The sequence below is a fragment of the Agelaius tricolor genome, unplaced genomic scaffold, assembly GCF_023055355.1.
Source record: "Agelaius tricolor isolate 1412-34295 unplaced genomic scaffold, bAgeTri1.0.p SCAF_38, whole genome shotgun sequence".
NCBI classification, from domain to species: Eukaryota; Metazoa; Chordata; class Aves; order Passeriformes; family Icteridae; genus Agelaius; species Agelaius tricolor.
In genome coordinates this window covers 5966129-5988859 of record NW_027269298.1, presented here as the reverse complement: position 1 = coordinate 5988859, position 22731 = coordinate 5966129, and the positions used below count along the sequence as shown (strand labels likewise).

General features: G+C 36.9%; 2 protein-coding genes across 8 annotated transcripts in view; one reads left to right on the top strand and one right to left on the bottom strand.

The window, feature by feature from the left end:
* The window catches only part of RALGPS1 (Ral GEF with PH domain and SH3 binding motif 1), a 75591-nt gene that overhangs the window by 38553 nt on the left and 14307 nt on the right, over positions 1–22731 (bottom strand). For all 3 annotated transcript variants that reach the window (XM_071453839.1, XM_071453840.1, XM_071453841.1), the window contains exon 10: positions 21609–21735. In XM_071453839.1, the coding sequence (XP_071309940.1) occupies positions 21609–21735 (127 nt within the window). The remainder of the gene's footprint in view (positions 1–21608; positions 21736–22731) is intronic.
* Positions 1741–17498, top strand: ANGPTL2 (angiopoietin like 2). Of its 5 annotated transcripts, none has more exons than XM_071453846.1 (6): positions 1741–2310; positions 9281–9371; positions 10940–11772; positions 14713–14906; positions 15148–15418; positions 15931–17498. In XM_071453846.1, the coding sequence occupies exons 3-6, from the start codon at positions 10968–10970 to the stop codon at positions 16128–16130; spliced, it is 1470 nt and encodes a 489-aa protein (XP_071309947.1). In that variant the 5' UTR covers positions 1741–2310; positions 9281–9371; positions 10940–10967; the 3' UTR covers positions 16131–17498. The 5 variants fall into 5 exon arrangements, with proteins under 5 accessions (XP_071309947.1, XP_071309946.1, XP_071309945.1 ...); XM_071453845.1 differs by having other exon boundaries at positions 10919–11772; XM_071453844.1 differs by lacking the exon at positions 9281–9371 and adding an exon at positions 5646–5792 and having other exon boundaries at positions 10919–11772.

Below are 22731 nucleotides of genomic sequence, written 5' to 3'. Positions count from 1 at the left end.
ATTTATTTAAGTGCCCTAAAATCAATGGACCTAAACTATACGTTAAAGAGCTTAAAAGTGGTTATGGATACTTTATAAATATGGGCCTAAATCAACAACCTCATCCTCAGGAAATAGTTTTTTTTCAAGAACCTTGGTGCTGTGGGGTATAACTTCAAGTTAGAAACCTGCATTTTCCTATAAAAGCAAAGAATCTAAAACCGTTCATTTTAAAATGAAAACTAAATACTCCACCCAAGTAGTAATCTAGCTAGAGAATCACCTATCTAGCTCTACAAGCACTTAGGAACTGGAGAAACTGATCAGGAAACAATGACAGGAAACAACCACTCTAACATCCTGACAAACACTCATGGCAACCCACTCCCTTTGCTCTTCCTGCTGCCACTTCCCTCCCTTGAGCAGTGCACTCCTAGGCTGAAAAAGCACCTTGGGAAGGAAGGAGTGTGAATCATACTCACGTTGAAAGGAAGTTTCATGGGAATATTGCTAAATCAGTCAAAAATTAACAGAATTATCACTTTCTGATTCTATTAAGCCAGCTTTTTCAGTATAAAACTGGTACAGTATAAAATTGGAAAAGCTTTGGACTGCTTTAATCCCAAGTGTCCAGACTATGCTCCTAACTAGCACTGAAATGGCCACTCCAGTCAGTGGTCCTCTCTCTTTAGAATAGAAAGGAATAAGCTTCTGAGTTAAAATAGAAAATAATTAACATAACAATAGTAAATTGAAGGAATCACAGGCCATAGAGGGAAGGTACAAAAAACTTAGAAAGCCTAAGGCATATTGAATTGATAGTGTAATATAGTTAGACGTGAGGTTTTTTCTGACATTCACTTTTATGATGGAAATAATCTGTCATTATAAAAACAACTGCTTGTTCATGTTTTAACTTGAACAGAACTGGTTTTAATACAGTATCTTTAAACCTCTTTATTTGTCCTCTGGTTAACTCAAGTGCCCTCATATTGGTTTCCTCCAATTCTACAAAACCCAAATATCTTCAAAACTGACTGACAAATTGCAAACAAGCCCATTATTACAATACAGCCCATTAGTACAATACAGCTTTCTTATGATGTCAATGATATACAGTGACTGAAACAACCATTTGGTTTCCTAAACTGTAATAAAAAAGCGCCATTTTTATGTTGTAAAGTTTCACTTTTAATTTGCTAATTTCTTTGCAGGATTCCCAACAAGTTATAAAGGCAGATTTTAAATTCATTCATTCATTTGACAAATCTTTTTTAAACCCAGAGCTAATAGCTAACAACCAAAAACGTTCTACACACAGAGTTTCATAATGGCAAATTTTTAGAGGTTTTAGGAAAATTGCAGGAATTCCCATCACTCAAATGAGAAACAGGCTTTAGATCACCAGGACAAGTATGAAGAATCATTCAAAATGCACGGAGGTTCAGCCAAATAATGAATTTGCAATCTGCATTAGAATGTTTTAAGAGCTTGCTTGAATTTGGACAAATTTATTGTCCATTATTTCTGCTTTCGAGCTGTTGCCTGACAAAGATGACCTAGGAAGCACTAAGAAAGGAGCCCCTCAGCGCTACACAGAGCTATCCGCTGGCGCCCGCCGAGCGCCTGGCATGAGCATCCATCCCCGCATCCCTGAGCACGCTGTGACGAGATCCGAAGGCAGGAAGTGCCCCCCCGGCCCCCGACATTTTGGGGCCGAGTCCCGTGCAATTACCCACCCTCACTGCCCTTGATCTAACAAAGCGGACCCGCGTTCCTCGCGGCCTCCCCAGTTTGCCCTTAAGCCCGGCATTAGCCTCGTTTCGCGGCTGAAACTCGGCTTCCCCCGAGGCCGGTCCCGCACCCCGGGCGGGGACGGCTCAGCCGGGGTGGCCGAAGCACGAAGCTCCTCCCGGCAGCCCCACTGCCCGGGGGCGGAGGCAGCTCGCCCGTCCAACCAGCGCCCGGCAGCTCGCCGCTGCTTTGCCTTCTCTCCCCCTTTCCCGGCCAGGATAAGCCTGCCACAAAGAGCAGGGGTTCAAATGAGGCAGCTCCTGGCTGCCTGAAGGGACGGCCGGGAGCGCCGAGCGCCCCGCGGGAACGTACCGCTTCGGACGCGGGACGCAGCCCAGAGCGGTCTTGAGCGAGAAAAACGCAGAAGAGGAAAAAAGAATTGCAGAAGAGGAAAAGAATCCCCAGCACGTCCCGGCTGGTCGCAGCACGGCGCACGCGGACTGCGGGTCGCCGAGGCGATGTCACCGCGGTCGGGCCGCGGCGGCAGCTGCTGACGGGAGCGGCCGAGGAGCGCAGCGAGGAAGCCGAGCAGCCGCGGTAAGGACGGGCACTGCCGGGGGCTGCCGGACGGGTGCGGCGGGTTCCGTACGCGCGGCTCAGAGCTCCCGCTGCACGGAGGGAGCCCACGCAAGCTTATCAGAGTAGGACTGCTCCCTAAGATAAAGCAGCAAGCCTGCTTTTTGACTTCAAAAGAACAAAAAAGTACCCCCGAGCCTAAACAAAAATCCGTCACATATTAAAATAAAATTTGTAAATATAGCTGAGACATTATGTGCCAGGCAGTGAAAGCCTTGGTATTATTTTCAAGAGTACGATTTTATTTTTTTTTTAAATCGTATTTTTGCGCGTAACTTTGATCTTCACACTTCCTTAAACTTGCCATGCAAGAATTTTTCTAGGACATACTATTTTCTGAGGGACTGTCTTAAAGATTTTGAAATCTCCATTCAGTCTTTTTTACACTCATGTCTGATTAGGGAGATACAAAACTTTCTGATACTTAAACAGTCTATAAAGGAAATATTTGAAGTATTTCACAAAAACTTAATTTAAAAAAGAAACTAGAATTTATGAGTACATTCATGTAGGCATCAAAGTATTACATGGTCTAACTGCTATTTTTCATGGGTAAAATGAGTCACATTTATTAAAATATGAATCTCTTTAAAGACTGTTACGGACAATGTGCATGCACACATATGAGCACACAGTATGAGCACTTTCTGGTAGTGATTGGATTAAGTGAAAATAAGGTGAGGCCACTGTTAAGGGAAGCAACAACAAAAGCAGTGCTTTCTTTCAGTAATTGCATTCCACATCTATGACAGAACTTTAGTAAAGCACAAAGAACAATCCACAAACAACTAAAATTCTTGGTAATCAAGAAGAATATTTGTACTTCTTGTAACTAAAGTTTTTGCCAAAACTTGAAGAAAGTTACATGGCAACAATAGATACATAAACTTCTGCAGTTTCTTGCAGCAACTGATAGTATTTCAAAACAAAAGTTTTCCAAGACCTCATGAAGACACTTTCGTTCTGATGTGCTGCTTTATCATCCAATCCCCTCATTAGAAAAAGTATTACCTTTTAAGAAAACTGAACTGGTGCTTGAACTAAAATTTCAGTTTTAAGTGGGCAGAAAATCTGACAAGAGAATGCATTCTAACACAAGTGTCTTAAAGGAATTAATTGGTTAATGCCAGTATGGCACTTTTTACACTGGAAGTAACTAGTGGTAAAACTGCAAAAGTGATTCCCCCCCTAAGTTTGGAGTTAAATTTTTCAATTCAGTTCAGTATCATGTTTTCATAACTAGCACTGCATGCTACTATGTGTCAGCCCTTTCCTATGTATTTACTTTAACACTTAAGAGCCCAACTTTAAAGGTTTTTCCAATACATGGAAAAATGTGGTCTACATATAACTGTGCTGTATTTTCACTGTGAATTGCTGTTTCCTTTAACAAAACAAAAAAACAAAAACAAAACAAACAAACAAAAAAAATCACTAGATTTTTCACAGCAATACTTTTCATCGAAAAGCTAAGACGTGAGCTTATTCTAAAAGAAACCCTGCAGCAGTGGACGTCCCTCCTCTTAGAAAAGAGCAAATTTCACGTTATGTTTTAAGATTACCTTTGAGAGGTAAAAATTGACAGGATAATTTAACATAATTCCATGGGAGAAAACGTGTAAAGGAGTAAAAAACAGAGCATGACCTCTAAGACAAGGGACAGGGAGTAGGAAAGCAAGCAGATTCAAAAAACTCATGCTTGTCTGTCTTATCACAATGGTGTTGTGAAATCCAGATCATATTACTGGCTTGGTGCCTGGAACATGCCAGCTAACTGTAAATCCACAAGCACTGGCTATCAAAGGATTCTGTAGCAGCAAAAACCTAAGATTTGTTTTATAAAAATGCAAAACCAAGCCTTCTGATCTTTTCATAGCAGGATTTTACATTTTCAACACCCTTGCTTCATTTGCTTTTATAATACAATAAAAATGTAAAACTGCACTAATATAGAAATACCTTTCATTATCAAAGACAAAAGTATTAAACAGTGAAGATATGTTGCTAGCTATTAATGTTTCTTCTTTAGAATGCACAGCTATCAAATTCTGTATGAATTCACAATAAAATACAGCAGTTTATCTTCTAGAGAATAAATGCTGTCTTAGTTAACACTATGCCTTTTGTGAACATGCCTCCTTTATATGCCTCAGTGCCTGAGGATTCTGCACAGAAGATGGCATATCAGAGGTACAGAGGAAAAGACAGCCCATCAAAAGGACTCCTGGCTTTGTTTCATTAAATATGAACAACACAAAAAACAGTGATTAACAGTGGTTTAGCTAGCATAGCTGAATGAGCTCATTTGTATGTATGGTATCATTTTTTTCTTCATAGTCAAAGCAGCCATTTCAGAAAATATGAGTGTTATGCAAAAGTGTGTGTGTATGTTATCCTTTTTATGTATGTGTTTTTCACCTATCTGGGTATTCTAAAAGGCTTTGATGTGCGAGAGTAATTACAGTGCATTCAGTTCTGGCACGCTGGACCTACATGAACTCTTAAACAATCCAACCTCTAGACTGTAAACCCTTCCTCAGCCAGAGCAGTATGTAGAGATGGAAATAAATGGTGAGTGTTGGACCTTGCCTATCCACTCTTTAATTAAATGGAAGTCACCTATTACAAAAAAGCCCCAACCCACACCACAAAAAAAAACCAAAACAACCCTACACAGAAAATGGAGAGAAATACTAAAAGACATTAACCCCACAATCCTGAAATTAACTTCTAAGGTATGTAATACTCTGGGAGCCTTTTTAGGGAGGCTGAGTGACAGTGATTATTGTAAAAACAACAGTTGTTATCACTAAGATGCAATGACTTAAATGGAGAATCCAGCGTTAGTTTAGTTTCTGAGCATTCCGCGTAAGAGTAAGTCACGTAGGAAACCTACTGCATCACCTTGTTTACAATAATTATCATAGCCCAGTAAACGATTAATGCATCCTTAGTTCCACAGCTGCAGCATACAAGCCACTAAAAATCTTTTCTAACTTGTTAAAGTTTGCTGCTGTGTTCTTCATATACCAGGTTCTCACTATCACTTCTACAAACGAAACAGGTAGTGTTTTTTATCTCTGCAGCAAACTCAACTATACTGCAATCCAAATAGCTACTCAAGTCCCCAGAAATGCTCTTGTTATAACATCTGAGGTTTAGCACAGAAAATTGCCTTCTCTGTAAAGCAGTCTGCAAGGACAGCGAGAGTGCCACGTATCGCATGTTCGAAAGCTGCCTGTCCATGGATCAATGCATCACCATGTCACACCTATGTTTCTCTGGCTTTGTTGCAGTTTACTATACATAGAAATACAAGAGCAGCAGCAAGAAGCAATTCTATTACTTTTACCTACTGGGATCTGCTATGTTCCTTATCTGTAGAAATAAGCCATAATGATGCAATTTAAGATACAAAACTTCTATTCTGGTATGACATCCAGGTAATTGTTTTTCATATTTGTCTTAGTTAAGGTATTCCACACATGATTCATACAGATCATTATTTTGCTTTTGTACTTTTCCAAAATGCTATAGTACAGGTAATGTCTTAAGTATCAAAACCTTTCCTTCTTAAACGGGCTTGTAATGTTAAGCAACACATAATAAAGGTCAGTGCTCAGCCACCATCCAGTAGTCTTCCTGCTCTTACTTTTTGCAGGACACTGAAAAGCAAAGATATAAAAAGGACATAGTATAAACTCCTAGACACAAAATGCCAATCTCTCAATGGCTGAAAGACTCAGCATTGCAAAACCACTTGAGATCGAGATGAGAGAGTGTTGACACTATACACTCAGGCATTCATATACACATTTCTTTCCAGAGTAATATGGCAAGTGTCTCTTTTATGAACAAATTTCATTCAAAAAACCAGCCCTAGCATTGAAAAGCTACTGGCAGCATTTTCAGATAAGCTTAATGATTCTGTGATTATTATTATTTTAAGTCATATTTTTCATCTCATGGAGACAGATCACTTGTACACAGAATCACACAGGCAAAATATTTCATAAAACCTGAGACAGTTAGCCTGTCTCTTTAGTAAGAATGAGATCCTCCTAGGCATGGCATCAAAACCAACAAATAATGAAAAAAGATATACAGGTTGGATTATCCAATATTATGCAAATTATAAGTAGCTGAAACCCAAAAAGACCATTGTGCTGATGTTGATACTTTTACTGCTCCCTCTTAAGGCAAGCTGTTTGAAAATAGAAATTAACATTTACCAAATGGTAATTTTTTCATGTAGAAATGTTTTTACCTTTATAATTTTAGGATCACAATAGCGATTAAACAATACGTTATGAACATTTGTACAATTTAATATTGTAAAATACTAAAATCCTGTTGAAGTACATAAATTTCAAGATATTCGTAAAAAAAAAAAAAGGCAACACATTTTGACTAATGAAAAGCTGCATATAAACAAGACAGAATACAGGACAGAAAAATGTTTCAAAGCAAAGCCAAAATAAGATTTTATTATCATTTTCTCTCTAAAGGACAGAAAAAGCAATCAAGTGCTGAAACATCCAATATCCCTTTCAGAAAATTTATTTCCTCTTTTGTCACCAGATCATGGAAATATCCTTACTTGGGTAAACAATGAATAAGCAAACCACCTACTTCCAATTATATACATATAGAGGCAAACATCGGGTATACAAGCCAAAATTTTAACTAAAGCACTTGTGCTGGCTAGGAGTATAAAGGTGCTACAATTATATGCCACACAACAATGCTGCCAAACATTTTCATACAAATGCAGTTATACTGGTAAAAGACAAACACAGGAGATAAAAAAAAGTATTTGACCTCAATAAAAAGTGAAATATACTGCCAAGTAGGGTAGATATACAAAAAACTGAGGTACATCTGCACTAGGGCAAGTTTGCCCCAACTCAATTGCTATGAAAAGTGCTTTTATGAGTATGCACTTGAACAGAATCTAGAAATAAAATAATGAAATTACTTCAACTTGATGTTTAACCAAAATAATTACTTTTTAAGTGTGCTTCATTCACCTGTATGCTTGTGTGTTGAAGTTTTGTCAGTATGCATGAGGATAAGAGACAAACAGTGCTGTATCTCCAGTAATTATGAAAATTTCCCTCAAACCTGCAAGCGTGCTTTTAGATTGAAAAGTCTACAGCTGCCCAAGTGGAATTTTGCGCTGGGAACAAATATGGCCCTAGTGATATAGTTTCCACTCAGTCCCCTCCAGAAGAGCTACTGGCAGAGGGCAAGGGGAAAGGAGCCAGAGAAACAGGAAGAACTGCATGATCAGCAAGCAATGGCAGCAGTCAAGTACAAGGAGTATCAGCAATTACAGGGCACAGAGAAAACTGGAAGTTAATGTCCTAGACGTCAGATATCATCTGTCACCTGGGAAGGAATTGTAATGTCCTAAGAATCTGCTACTCAAAGAGGAAGGTATTAAAAAAGCCTTAAATCCTTCCTTAAAATGGTTTCTCTGGCTTCCCTCCCTACTCTCTCCATTCCAGAAAGCTTTTTTGTCCCTGAAAGATTAATCATTGAGAGTTGCTCAAATGACCATGTGTGAACTTCATTTTAATCCAACTGCAGAAAGGAAGGAATGCCATTTATTCATGTAGTCCTTCCCAATATGCAACAAATAGGCCTCATACTAAACACATTTTTTTTAACCAAACAAGTACAAACAGTGAGAGACTTACAAAATTATCATATACAGACTGCAGGAAGGAGGACAGCGGATGACAGTATGATTCTTGTTTCTGTTTGTACTGGGGCATTCTCTAACCAATGTCACTTTCCTTCCACTGATTTTTCTTATAAGAACATCTCAGAAAAGGTGACATGCAGGAAAGATCATGACAGAGAAACATTTCAGGACAGTCTAATTATGCTGATGTCATTCACTGGTGGCCTGCCATCTGCAACCACTGGTCAAACCCTAGAATAGGCTTCCTAGAGAGGGGTCACTCACATGGTCAGGCAGTGGGACTAGATGATCATTAAGATGATATGTTATAATGAGGCTGATGAACTCTGGCCCATTACTTTCTTACACAGTTCTTAAAAAGATCAGGAGAAAAATCTGTTACATGTTGCTCTTTCTTCAGCTCAGAAAAGTATGGGCACCCCAAAGCCATACTCAAAGCAGAGAGATGCTGATATGAGATGCTGTAACAGACAGAAGTGAACTCTGAGGAAAAAAGAGCTTTTTTTCAGTAGTCACAATAAGTACAGGTTTGGGCGGGGGAAGGATATTAGAATTCCAACAGCAAAATAAAACTATTTTACACCTATATGCAAGAAACATTTGCAAAACCAGTCATCTATGCAGGAACATAAGGCCTAGAAAACTGCCAGGTTTTCCAAGTGTGACCTGCTGTGCAAATGCTGATTATACAAGTTAAAGCTGTCTGGGGTGAATTTATGTTCCCTATTTTCCAAGACTCCAAATAGCATTGCTTTACTTGCAGAAACCATGTCAAACTCCAGATTTTCATCTGACGTGTTTTCAAGACTTTGAAAAGTTCTGTACAGCACAACTCCTTTCTACTTGCAAAATTAAAATGAGTTTATTCCAAACAAGAAACTGAGGCAAAAGTATATAACCAAAAAATTTAAGAAGGATTAAGTTCTAGTCACTTTGTTTGAATCTTTTGCAGAAACATCTATTGTTTATTTCACAAAAACAGAAAAATACAAATGACAACCATATCTTTTCTCAGTATGAATAATAAAGGATGCATATCCAGCATTAGCTTGACATTTAAAAAAAAAAAAAAAAAACTCTTAAAAGTCCACAGCTGCCTAGAATCATAAAACAGTTTAGATTGGGTGGGACCTTATCTTCGTCTTACAGAGCAAGTCTAGTTTCAGCATTAGATCAGACTGCTCATAGCCTTACCTAAATCAAAACTTCATATATTTCTAGGAATGGAGATTCTACCACCTGTTTGGGTGACTGCTTCAATCCTCAGTCACCCTCACAATGAAGTTCAAACAAAACCCAGTTTTTTCCTGAGGTAATTTGTATCCGCCATATACTTTCACTGTGCACTTCCAAAAGGAATTTATCTTCTTTACAAACACCCTTTAAGTAGCCGAACATGTGTCTTTCTTTACCTTCTCACCTGGAGGCTACACAAACCTCTCTCTTTCTGCTACTATTCATTCATCATGTCTGCCAGCCTCCAGCTAGCCATGCTGGGTGTACTCAGCTGGACTCACTCCAGTTTCTCACAGCTGTTACTATCACCATTTAATGCAATTTAAAAAAACTAATGTAGCAAAGATGAGTAAACAGTAAGGTGATAGATACTTAAATACTCAATGATTATTCCATGAGAAATATTTTAGAAGCAAAGAAATAACACTACGGCAACACTACCTTGGTTAAAAAGTATCTGACTTTATACACTGAAAAAACTCCAATACTGCATTTTTCATTCGTTTTATTTAAGAAAACTAGGTTGCATATACACATGAGGATTAAAAATCAACAATGAAAAGGTTTTAGAAATACATGACATCAAAGTGCTGATCAAGTAGCTGATAAGAGAGTGGTTTGTGGCAGAGTATTTCTGGCATCAGTGACAATGCTAAGCCCATATTTCCAAGTGTACTGTTGCCCACAAAGTTCTGGTATTGATTTATTTTTTGAGAGGTTGTGAGGGCCTCAGCTGTCCACCCTGAATATAAATCTGCATGGAGAACTAAGTTAGGGCAATTTCACCACAGGGCAACTGTTGCAGTATGCCAGTAGACACTACCAGCTGATTTCAATCGCCACGCATTGCCACTGTCCACCATGCACATATGCAGCTATTTTTCCCCTTTCAAGAAGGGACTCTGAAGGGGGATGACTAGGCTGAGTTTAGAGACAGTGTCTCCAGTGAGAGTCACAGTAAATGTTTCAGTTGTAAATTCCACTAGTCTAGAAAAATAACAGATTTTACTGCCTATTATATCTGAGTAGTAGAGTTTTTGACTCTAGAGTTATTAAGGACCAATGTAAAATAAGTTTTTCCTTTTTTTTTAAGCAATGGAGATTCAGTACTGCTGAATAAAGTAAAATTATTGCATCTCACCTAAGCTGTATGTCTTGCAATGTATATGCAGTTCTAAAATACTGCAAATTAACAGTTTGATATTTTTAGAACTTTTAGCAGCATTAATACATATATTAACTTACATTATGTTTACATTTAAAGCTTGTATTTGTAACTGTAAAAAATGGAAAATGTAATTAATATTTAAATGAAAACTCCTATCTTGGAAACTTTTGTGGTACTTGCCTGGAAGAAAGGAATGTTAAAATCCTTGTATTTATTGCTTACTTTCTTATCGTTCTTGGCAGGCTTTAGATGAACTAGCAACTAGTAACTACAGTTCTGACCATAGAAAGATACAACTACTCCTCATGATGTCCCCTTTAACCAACACAAGTTGATGCTGGACCTCATTTGTACAAATGGTTATTATGTACTATTTTGTAAGTTTTAGAAGAGATGATAATTTGTAAATTCACACTTATTTCCTACTCATTACTGTTAAATTTATTTTAAAACAGATTTTACTAAATTCTTTGCAGAAGAATATTTGACCGGAACTAGAGGATCATGATGACAAGATTCATCTGTTTAATACTAGTAACTGTTGTGGGAGTTACTACAGGTGAAACACAGGAATTTGAAGGCAATGACAAGGAAAAAGCTCAAGAATTCATTTATATGAATAGATATAAGCGTTCCAGTGACACACAGGACAAATGCACTTACACCTTTATTGTACCTCAGCAGAGAGTCACAGGTGCCATTTGTGTTAATTCTAAGGAGCCTGAAATTCTGCTTGAAAACCGGGTAAATAAACAAGAATTACAGTTACTTAACAATGAACTTCTTAAACAAAAGAGACAAATAGAAACTCTCCAGCAACTGGTAGAGGTGGATGGTGGAATTGTTAATGAAGTTAAACTGTTAAGAAAAGAGAGCAGAAACATGAATTCTCGTGTCACACAACTCTACATGCAGCTATTACATGAAATTATCCGAAAACGTGATAACGCCTTAGAACTTTCTCAACTTGAAAATAAGATTTTGAACCAAACTGCAGACATGTTGCAGCTTGCAAACAAATACAAAGACTTAGAGCACAAGTATCAACATTTGATGTCAATCGCCAATAATCAGACAATAATAATTGCCCAGCTGGAAGAACATTGTCAAAGAATGCCATCCATAAAGCCACTGCCACAAACTCCACAACCACCAATTAAAGTGTACCAGCCTCCTACTTACAATCGCATTAATAACCAGATATCTACTAATGAGATTCAAAGTGATCAGAACTTAAAGGTTCTGCCACCTACCTTACCAACCATGCCTGCAGTTACTAGTATTCCAACTTCAACTGATAAACCATCTGGTAAGTAATATTATTGATACATTTACATTATTTTATGCTAATATGCAGTGGGCAACATTTTTATTGTAATATCAAAAATGCAGTCAGAATTTATTTAGCTAGTGAATTTTACATACATGCTGTAGTAGAAGCACAGAAAGAAAGCAAAAAAAACCCTGTGAATGTCTAAGACACTCTAGCCCCACATATTTTTCTCATGTTACTTTGCTAAGACAAACCCATCATTTATACTACATGTATAAGAAAAGGACTTCCAGAAAAATCTTAAAATTCAAGTAATCTAAATCTTATTTACCTTTGCTCAAGACTGAACTGCTACAATTCATGACATCTGAAGGAGTTTGACACTGTGTAAACATATGAAATTATTACAAACTTTTTGATCTAGCATCTGATAATGTGCTTGTGTAATTAAAAAAGGAGTAAGTATCTGCTCTGTACTTTATATGGGACACTTGTGCTGTAGACAGGAGCAAAAGGAAGTAAGTGGTGGAATAGTAACAGGATATTATACAGCCCTTACTAAAAGATAGAGAGTCACAGATCTCTGAACTCAGAGCTAACTGTAACAGAGTAATGCAGGGGAACTGCACTCAATATATTTCATGGCTATTTGCAAAATATTCCAAAGGACATCAAGGACGTCACAAACTTTAACGACTACCCAATAATGCAACTGCCACACGTTCAAAACCAAACAACCCCTGTATTGTTTCTCCATGGAAATACTCACAATGAAAGAAACTCGAGCAAGTAAGCACTGAGTCTCTTGAGTCTATATGTCTCTAAAACATTTTGCTACAAAGCAGTATTTTCACAGAATTGCCAAAAGTAGTGCAGCAAAGCCTGCACCTGATCACAGCCAACCTGTGCAATGAAAACAGGAGTGAAATACAAGAAAAATAGTAAATGTCTTCTATTAATCTGTTGAAAGTCTCCCTTTCTCAAAAAGTAGTAGACCAGTATTCTCTCTATCACAGACTTATTACAGTCTTACTAGTCTCAGCAGCTTCACTATTAACTTTGTTCACACTGTTTTCTGGTTGTGGTTTTTTTGTTGGTTTTTTTTGGTAGATGCCTCATTCCTGAAAGTGTCAAAGACCAGGCTGGATGGGGCTTGGAGCAACCTGGTCTAGTGGAAGATGTCCATGCCTGTGGAAAGGAGGTGGAATGAAACAAACTTTAAGATCCCTTCCAACCCAAGCCTTTCTGTGATTCTACAACTCCCTAAAGACAATTTTATCAAAACTACCTACCTTAAAATTCAGGGTGCTCTCACTTTTTCATGGGAAAATACCCTAGCTAAAATGTTGAAAAGGTTCCTACCTGACAAAAAAGCACTTGTCACAAAAAAGTAGTAGCAAATTCTACTTTGACGTGCTTCTAATAGTTCATCTTAAATCACTTTCAGAAAAAAGATTCATATGGAGTAGAGCACTGCTGCCATGTGCCATAAAAGAAACTGCAAGATTAGAACAGTGTAAATACTACATTGCGTACTGCTGTATATTTTTTTACAAAGACAAGGTCAAAGCTGTTTGACTATTTTAGAAGTTCTTCAATAATTACTTACTTTTTTATTTTTAGTCAGTGCCACTACACATTGTGATAAAATAATGAGCACTAATAATTTAAACTGCTCTGGTTTAACATTTTTTTCCCCACCTCTCATAATGAGCCATGCAATGGTGTGACAAGAGCATGGCATCTATATCTTAACTGCAAGAAATCTAAACAGTTAGCACCAAAAGAAATGGAGAAGGGGCTTATAAGCACAGCTCCAGGTACAGTCTCTGATTATGACTGAGGCAACAAGAACACAGCATCCACAGAACAAAGACTTGGATTGCCTCTTTGTACACTGACTTGCTGATTAAAATAGTTAAAAATACCAAAACCTCAGTGTTTTAATCTTCAAAACACTGAGATTATTTCTATAAAACTAATTTATTTCTAAAGCATTTGCTGAGTACCATTAGTAGTGTTGGACAATGAATATGAAAAACCATAGGACTGAAATAATTTAAAACAGAAATTACTCTTGATAGCAGTATATGCTTCAGTAAGGCTCCTAGTCAGAAGATCTGACAAGCCTTACTCCTTCAGTGGGCAGGTAGAATCAATCCAGGGGCTCTAATCTCTAATCCTGATGATTCTTGTTGACTTCACCCTTCTGCTGAGGAATCAAGGCAGGTGATATTTCTGAATATCTCAGATTCATTAAAACAGAATCTATTATACCACTGGAGAAAATTTATTGAAAAAACAGGAATATAAGATACTTTCAAAAAGCATAAGCTCTTTATAGACTCTCTTGAACTGAAAACAAGACTATGTTAACAGCAAATTCTGTGAATTCAAAGTATATTGAGTCCTGTCATTTATATAAAAGTTTCTCTCACAAGCACCCTATGTTAAAAAGAAAAAAAAAAAAAACTTAATTTCTATGTTATCTTGTAATTTATTAAGGTGGCAGCAGTAAGACCTACAGCCTGAATTTATGTTGTTGCTTCCACAGTTAATGCCTGTGCCAGTGACATTTTTGGGGATCAATAAAGCTGAATTTCTCAAAGACAGAATCAAGGTCAAACTTACTGTTTTGTTTTCTAAAGGAAATTCTTACTTATCTATGCAGTATTCCTATTTAGTTTCTTTGGATATATATTTGATGGTAAAAGTACCAGTGCAGCTGCCTTATTTTTTTTTTTTTCAAAATCTACCTTTACCAGTAACGCATTATGAAATGTTCCAGAAATAATGTTACAATAAATGGATCTGTTTGAAAACACTTGGTGAATACTTGTCCTCTAATAAGAGGAAAAACAAATATGCTATTCAGTGAAATCAAACTAGTACAAAAAGCTACCAGCTCAAATACTGCCCTGCTTTAAAGAAATGCTCAGTGGCAGCTTGATGCAGAGCCTTTCTGTTTTGACACAGGGCCCTGGAGAGACTGTCTACAAGCATTAGAAGACGGCCATGACACAAGCTCCATCTATCTTGTAAAACCAGAAAACACAAACCAGCTTATGCAGGTCTGGTGTGACCAACGGCATGACCCTGGTGGCTGGACTGTCATTCAGAGACGGCTGGATGGCTCTGTCAACTTTTTCAGGAACTGGGAAACATACAAGGTCAGGACAAGAGAGCCAATTAATGTTTTCCACCCTCTAGAACTTACTGATAAAGTTAATTTAAAAGGGTGGTTTTAGAGTCTGGCCAAGAGCCTACTTGAAAAAGAACTTGTGTGTTTACCCTTCAGAAGAGAAGTCTCTATAAAATAAGTTTACTGCAGTTTTCTACTTAAGAATACACTCAGATTTACCACTAACACAGATGCAGGACATTAACATGCTTCTCTTGCTTCCTTTACAGCAAGGATTTGGTAATATAGATGGAGAATATTGGCTTGGATTAGAAAACATCTATTGGTTAACAAATCAAGGCAACTACAAACTGCTCATAACAATGGAAGACTGGTCAGGTCGAAAAGTATTTGCTGAGTATGCCAGCTTCAGACTGGAGCCAGAGAGTGAGTACTACAAGCTGAGACTGGGACGCTACAACGGCAACGCGGGAGATTCTTTCACGTGGCACAATGGCAAACAGTTCACCACGCTAGACCGGGACCACGATGTATATACAGGTAGGAGGTCCCTCTCAGCTGCCTTGCCACTTTTGCATTTACATCCCTGTCCCCCCCGACCCCCTTTTATCTCTTTTGAAAAAGGAAACATACTTATGGTCATACATACCAAAAAAAAAAAAAAATATTGCACTTACAAAGGGATTTGTCAATTAGCACCTTATGAAATACAAACTGATGTGTCAACCCTTATACATACTAACACCAAAATTAAAAGTTTTTACACTAGACAAGGGTCTGTAAAATACACTATGAATGGTTATTTGACACAGTAACACCCGCTGATTTTCAGGCAAGAGAAAGTAACAAAAAGGATTCTATCTGTAGAACCTAACTACTTTGCTGGTTCCTGAAGAAGCCTAAGTTCACTTTGTACCACAGGATATCTACGTGTTAAACATACTAAAAAAAAGCCCAGATCAACCAGCCAACCATCCAGTGAAGTTTGCTACTTTGCTTGCTTGAAGATTTTTCATTTACTTCTCAGCCTGAACTGGAGCTTTCTTTTGCAGGTAACTGTGCTCATTACCAGAAGGGAGGATGGTGGTACAATGCATGTGCTCACTCAAATCTCAATGGAGTCTGGTATCGTGGAGGACACTACCGCAGTCGGTATCAGGATGGTGTTTACTGGGCTGAATTCCGGGGAGGATCATATTCACTAAAGAAAGTTGTTATGATGATAAGACCTAACCCTAACACATTTCACTGAAATAACTATTCTCTTGGTTTGCTTCTAAAAATCACATAAAGCTATGATTTTATCACCTGAAATTATCTTTTCAGAAATGAGGAATGTAAGATACTGTACATTTATTGATAAGGTATGAGGGCTTGTATATTATATTTTCAAGAATCATGCCCAGAAAAAGAGCTGAAGAAAAGGAACTGTAATAACATTCAGAACACCTCTTGGTCCTGTTAGAACTTGCAGTTTACATGAAAACTGTAGATAAACTTCCTGGTTTTTATTCCCTGTAAATTAAGTTTGGAAGATAAAAATATTGCCACCACATTTAAGTATTTTTGTATGTTATGTATAAATATTCTCAAATACAGGAAATACTACAAACTGTACAGTAAGAGTTTTATTATTATTATTGTTATTATAAGCAATCATTTGACACAGGAATCATATCCTTTGAACTACGTAGCTGGTATATGTACATTAGTGTGATGATTATGTAATCTTTGTTAACTACCATGAATAAATTTAGAACTATATAATTCTGTTTTGAGAGCAGATACTCAAACCATTATTGTCCTGATAAATCCGGTCTTTTCCCTTCACTATGTGCATTTAAATAATCTGCTCCTATGAAAGTTCACCATTAACTCAAATATTTTAGATTAAAAACATTAATTATTTCTTACCAAAATGAAGTAGCTACTTGCATATGGAAATTAATCCAGATTTATAATAGGTATTCTGTGCTCTATAGCCAACATGTTATACTACACAACTGTTATGGTATTGTGTACCCGACTTCAGTGATTACCTGCCGTGTAGCCTCTATATTCAGAAATGGCTGGATACAAATTAAAGGGTCTATCCAACTTTGCAGGCAAATGATGGATACCAATTTATAAGCTATTTAATAACCTTAGCCTTTAGATAAAAAATTATATAGAGAACTTATCCATAGCAAAAAAGTTATTTTAAACATATTTCACAATTATTACTGTCAAATTATTAAACAGATTTACTCATATTTAGAGGTCAGTCATACTTATGAAATACAGACTGGAGTAATTCTAATATTCTTCTGAGATAGGTTTCTATAACAGATTGTCAACACACCCATTACAAACAAACTACTACAAAAAATACAAGTTAAAGAATGCATAAAAGAGGCAGAGTGAAAGCCTCTAGAAGTTCAACATATTTTTTGGTCAGCCTGTATGACACTGAGTGTTTGTGTGTGTTTGCATACTTTTCCCTTATTACCTCATCACATCTTTACCACAGTATGATGTGTGACGTAGCATGTGCTGTATATAACTGAAAGTAGGGTTTTTAATATATTAGATTACCCCTGTAATATTGTAACCCTTAATAAAGTACCAAATGTTATTTTAACATGTTGAGATTTCATCTTGTTGTAGTTCAGTTTACTACACAATAGTCTGCCTCTGATTCAAACAAACTCTGATATGCAACCACTGTTGATGTGTGTGAAGTGTTGAAATATTGCAACATAAAAAAGCAAAACAATTTTCAGCTGAAAAAAATACAGAATTTCCACACAGCCCAAGGAGGAGCAACTTTTTGAGGGTTATATGAAACACCCACATTTCCCAAACAGTATTCAAGCTTTATCTTCCATGGGGTTATCTATTCAATTCTGGAAAAGATTTGTATTTTAGATTAGAAATATTAAATGCACCTACTGGCCCTAAAGTCTGGCTGCAGTACTCTAACAATTAGTAGCATTAAGGCTAGTTCATGCTTGGATTGAGGAAAAAACCCAGAGAAGTTCAGGTATCCACTGTGCAGATCTCAAGATGAGGCATTCCCTAGAAAAGCTATTACAGTTAGTCTTCTGTAGCTGGAGATATGGCTGGAAATACATCTTCATAGTATACACTCAAAATAGGCTTTAAACCCATGTTCAAGCTGACAGTCTTTTGTTAAAATAATAATATTTCTTAACCTTTTACCTAAAAGGTGAGTCATTTACCTAGATACTCTTCCATGTAATTAAAAAAGATAATGCACAGAAGTCGGTCCATGATTACCTGGAGATACCACATGTGAGAACAGAACTTACTAAATTTTTTGCATAAAATTTGCATATTTGCATAAAATAATTTTAAACACAGAGCCTGGCATATCAAAAGTAATTAAACATTAGGGATTTGGAACTTATACTGTGAAGTTATTGGCAAGTACATTGGCAGAACCACAGATTCCACTATGCTTATTTTAAAAAAAAAACCACACAACAGAACTCAGTTTGCACTAGGTCCACCTACTGTAGTAGATGACATTACTGCAAACTGTGAAAGGCCTTAATTTTTCCCATTTCCCTAATTATTTCCAAAGGTTTCAATTACACTACTTCATTGCTCGCAAATGTACATCTTTGGCAACCCTGCAGTCTAAAAATCCCATACCATACACTTTCCTATCATTAGCAAAAGCACATCAGGTGACTTTATGCAAGAGAGAATTGCAGCCCTATGGAGAGGATCACTAGCAACTGCAATTCTCCTGTAAACCTCCATTTCAAGCAGTGCCATAGGAAGCTGACATTGCTTTTCTGAATTTTTGAAATATCTCTACCTTTTTCAGAAGTGTAAAGAAGATGCTGTCAAACTAATACATTATCTATATATCAGGAATGAAACAATGGGGCTCCACCTATAGCATTTAGACAAAAGGCTACCACAAGATTGATGTAACCTGAGAAGACAACTAGTTATTCTTTTGTATACAAATTTCCAAAGAATTCTTTCCTGAAACTGTTCGATTATCATTCAAAGTTTTCATAATTACCCCCACTGTTATATTCCAAGTGGAAAAGAAGCAAACGGTGCAACAAATCTATAGATTATAAGATCATACCCAACTTTGTTTGTTCTGTGACATACAGAGACAATCTAAAAGACCACCAGCAGTGAAGACAAGAAAACACTGTAACTAGCAATTACAGCCACGAATTTTCAAAACAATGTGAGTGCTATTTTTTCTTAAATCACACTGTGGCTAAACACTTCCAACAGTCCACATCACAGCCTTGCCAATCTCATGATTTGTTTTTTTCTTTCTTTCTCTTCTCCCTTTTAAAAATTGAAAGACCTGTCTGAAAACAAAACAACTGTTGGATGTTTAACAGGTACTTTTAAATATAGTAAATACTAGTCTCTCATATTATAGCCTGAGGTTGGAAACGTAACAGTAGTTGTCTCCTGTATTCATCTGGTTACACAAAATGTCCAACTGCACCTCTCAGAATGCAGGGAAAGCCTTACTTTACAAGAAGAGCAATACTGCCTAGTCTTTGCCATCAGCAGGGAGAGGGTCTCATGTATGAAACAAGATACAACATATGCAGGAGAATTCAAAGTCTCAAGGAGACTGGCTAAAGACCAGCAGGAATTTAAGATTCAAGTTGGATTAGGAAGGAAACATGCAATTTTTTTCCTTTCATTACCCAAGTCTTTTATTAGGCTTGTAACACACATGTTCATTTCAGAAATATTTTAAATCTTGTATAAAAGTGGCTTGGAGTGATTTAGTAATAACTGGGTAGTATTAAAACATTTCTTACACAAGGCTGTGAGCTAATTCTATAAACCAGAGTAACTGGAAAACTTCAGTGGCAATTTTAATTTCCCAGTACATCCTCTAACTCATATCAAGCAATCTCAGGCTTCCACAGATGAAATAAGAACCTTTCTCTCACAACCAAGTAAATTTCTTGCAGTGAGACAAGAGGCTCTACAGCACAAAACAGGATCCCCAAGAACTCCGCAAATCCTCACACCTGATCATTCTCAATTCAGTTGTTTTATATTCAGTAGTTACTCCTAAAATCATCTATTGGTCTACTTGTTCATTTACACAAAATAAAGAAGCTGTTCTGTAAGTAATGCTGTCTTTCCTTGAGAAGACATTTATTCACTGAAACGAGTCTCAATTGAATATTCTCTTTTGATAAGCTAAATATTCATTCAAATCTGAAATTATTTACAAAGCAGTTTCAGTAACTGATACCAAGCTTTCAATACAGTTTTAAAAGTACGGCCATTAGGAGTGGTGGTCAATTTTATTAAATAAGAAATATTTTAGATAAGTAGTGCTGATTGTTTCCCCCAGCAAGCTGTACTAGGACTCATGCTGCTGGACCTATTCATAAGTGATATGAAAATGGGAATTAACAGAAACAAAAATCTGCTAATGATATTCATTAACTAGAGAAGCAAAGAGAAGGGCAGACTGATAGGAATTATGGAAGACAAACTGCTAGGACAGTAAAACAGAAGATTAAAATCTACAGACAGTGTTACATACAAGGGGAAAACAAAGAATCCTGACTTTCCATACAAAACAAGAAGAGCAAACCAGTGCCAATAAAGGCATAAACTTAGCATTACAAACAGTTCATGCTTGCTACTCTGTGATTGCTACTAAGCTTTGAGGTAGCTGAATGTCAGAAAATATTAAGTAGAGCACAAAAAGCTTCCTGAATTAACTGTATAAAATATAACCTGCATTTCTATCTTAAATTTTGCAGGCAGTACACTTCATGTGCACCCTCTTCCCCTAAAAAAAGGATACAGGACTGAAAGGCTGCCCAGGCAAGTTGTCAAGGATGCCAAGTGGCATCTGTACAAGACATGATCAAGTAATCCAAGGACTCTTCCTTTTGGAAGAGAGGTAATTGAAGATTTACTGTGAAGGCAACAGATAATGACTGAAGTCCATAATGTCAGGAGTAGTCTCAAGCTGTGTAAGGAACAAGGTAGGGTTTATCTAGTGAAGGTAAAAATTACCATGTTCAATTCAAGCAAAAGAATGTGGTACTGGACAGAGTTGAAGAAATCCTGCCAGCTGTGTATTGTGTATGCAAGTTTATGTGTGCTTAAAGCAAGAGTGCAAATGTTCACAGAAGATAAATCTACTGAGGCATTAGGGGTTAGCAATACAGATAGCAATTCTGGCACAGGAAGGCTAAGCAGAATTTTTGATCTCTTGTTACCCAGGGTCACCAATTTAAAAACATTTATTTTTTTTAGCTGCAGTTTAGCATCTGATGAAATCACTAATAAAGCCAGAAAATAGCTCATTATATTGGACTACTTTCATAACAATAACCTTTATGCAGAAATATTTCTAGGTGAAAACCGACCAAAAAACCAATTCATCAAATGGCTACTCTGTGCATGTCACAGAAGAAAAGGAGACAATATCAAGGCTGGACAGCATTTTAATTGCAGGTCTCCCTTTTAATACATTTTCACATTGAATTACATGTATATTTATTCAGCACCTGAGAGAAAAACTCCTTCCAAAAGTATGTAAACATATGTATAGCCCAAAAATCTCAACCTGACTTAACTTTTCCAAATATGAAATGTATTGAACCATTCTTCTACATACAGGGTTCTTCAGGTGCACAACATGGTACATTAGCACTCGTCTGTCAATGAGCGACAGATAAATAAGGTAATTGTTCACACTCACCTAAATATGGAATTGTAGGAACCATTTTTAAGCTTCTGATGTACTCTCGTGTCCTTTTATAATTATCTTCCTTAGACAGTAAATAGTCTAACTTCTCAAAGGTGGTCTTGTCTTTCCGATTCAAAAGCTACAGAGAAAATGGAGATCACAAAATTTTCAAAGACAAATCCACACAAAACTAACAGTCAGTAACTTGTTGAATTGCCCAGAGTAAAGAAGATAAATTTAATCTTGACTAGACTATGATCATCATCCAAAGCAGCACAATGTTTGAAAACATGCTACCTGTTTTTAAAAAAGGCCATTTAGTGTAGGTCTTAAGCTATGAAAAAACATGACCACTATTTCTGACTAATTGTCAGTGATTCTCATATCGCTAAGTAAGTTTTGAATAACCTCAGCAATAATACATTTTTAGAGGAAAAAGTATGCTATAATACAGTCACCAACATTCTCATAACTTAGCAGAGATGCTAGAAATCCTCTAAACTTAAGAGTACAAAGAGCAATGGAAAATCCTCTAAATAAATGCAAACTGTGCCATTTCAACAGTACCTTATTAAAAGTATGACAAAACTTTTCAGAAAAAAAGTATATGCAAAGTAAATTATTGTGGTATTAAATCCATGTTTTCTATTTATTAGACTTATTACAGAAATCTAGAAAAAACATTTAGGAATGCAAAAATCCTAGTCACAGGGGGCTGAAAAGTAAACATAAGAACACATTTTCTATGTTTATAAGAAACATAGCTATAAGAACACATTTTCTGTTTCTGCTGTTTTAAGAAACCCCAGAAATATTTTTAAGATGGTCTTAAAAGCCAGTTGAGTTAGGAGTGAGTGGAGAATTATGGCACTGTACACTGGCTTCTTGCATGTGTCCTTTCTGACAAGAGACAGCTGCTCCATAGCACATTCTTTCATACACCTTTTCCTCTGGAAAATTCCAGTTCTTGTACTGCCTAGCTTTTAAGTCTAGTTAATAAAAAAATAACATAGAAAGGATAGAAATGAATATATCAAAATAATTTTGCTGTTTTCTTTTTAGCACCACTGAGAATTGCTCGAGGCCCTGCCACTGCAATGTATTGTATTTTTGAACTACTGTGCCAACAAAGAGC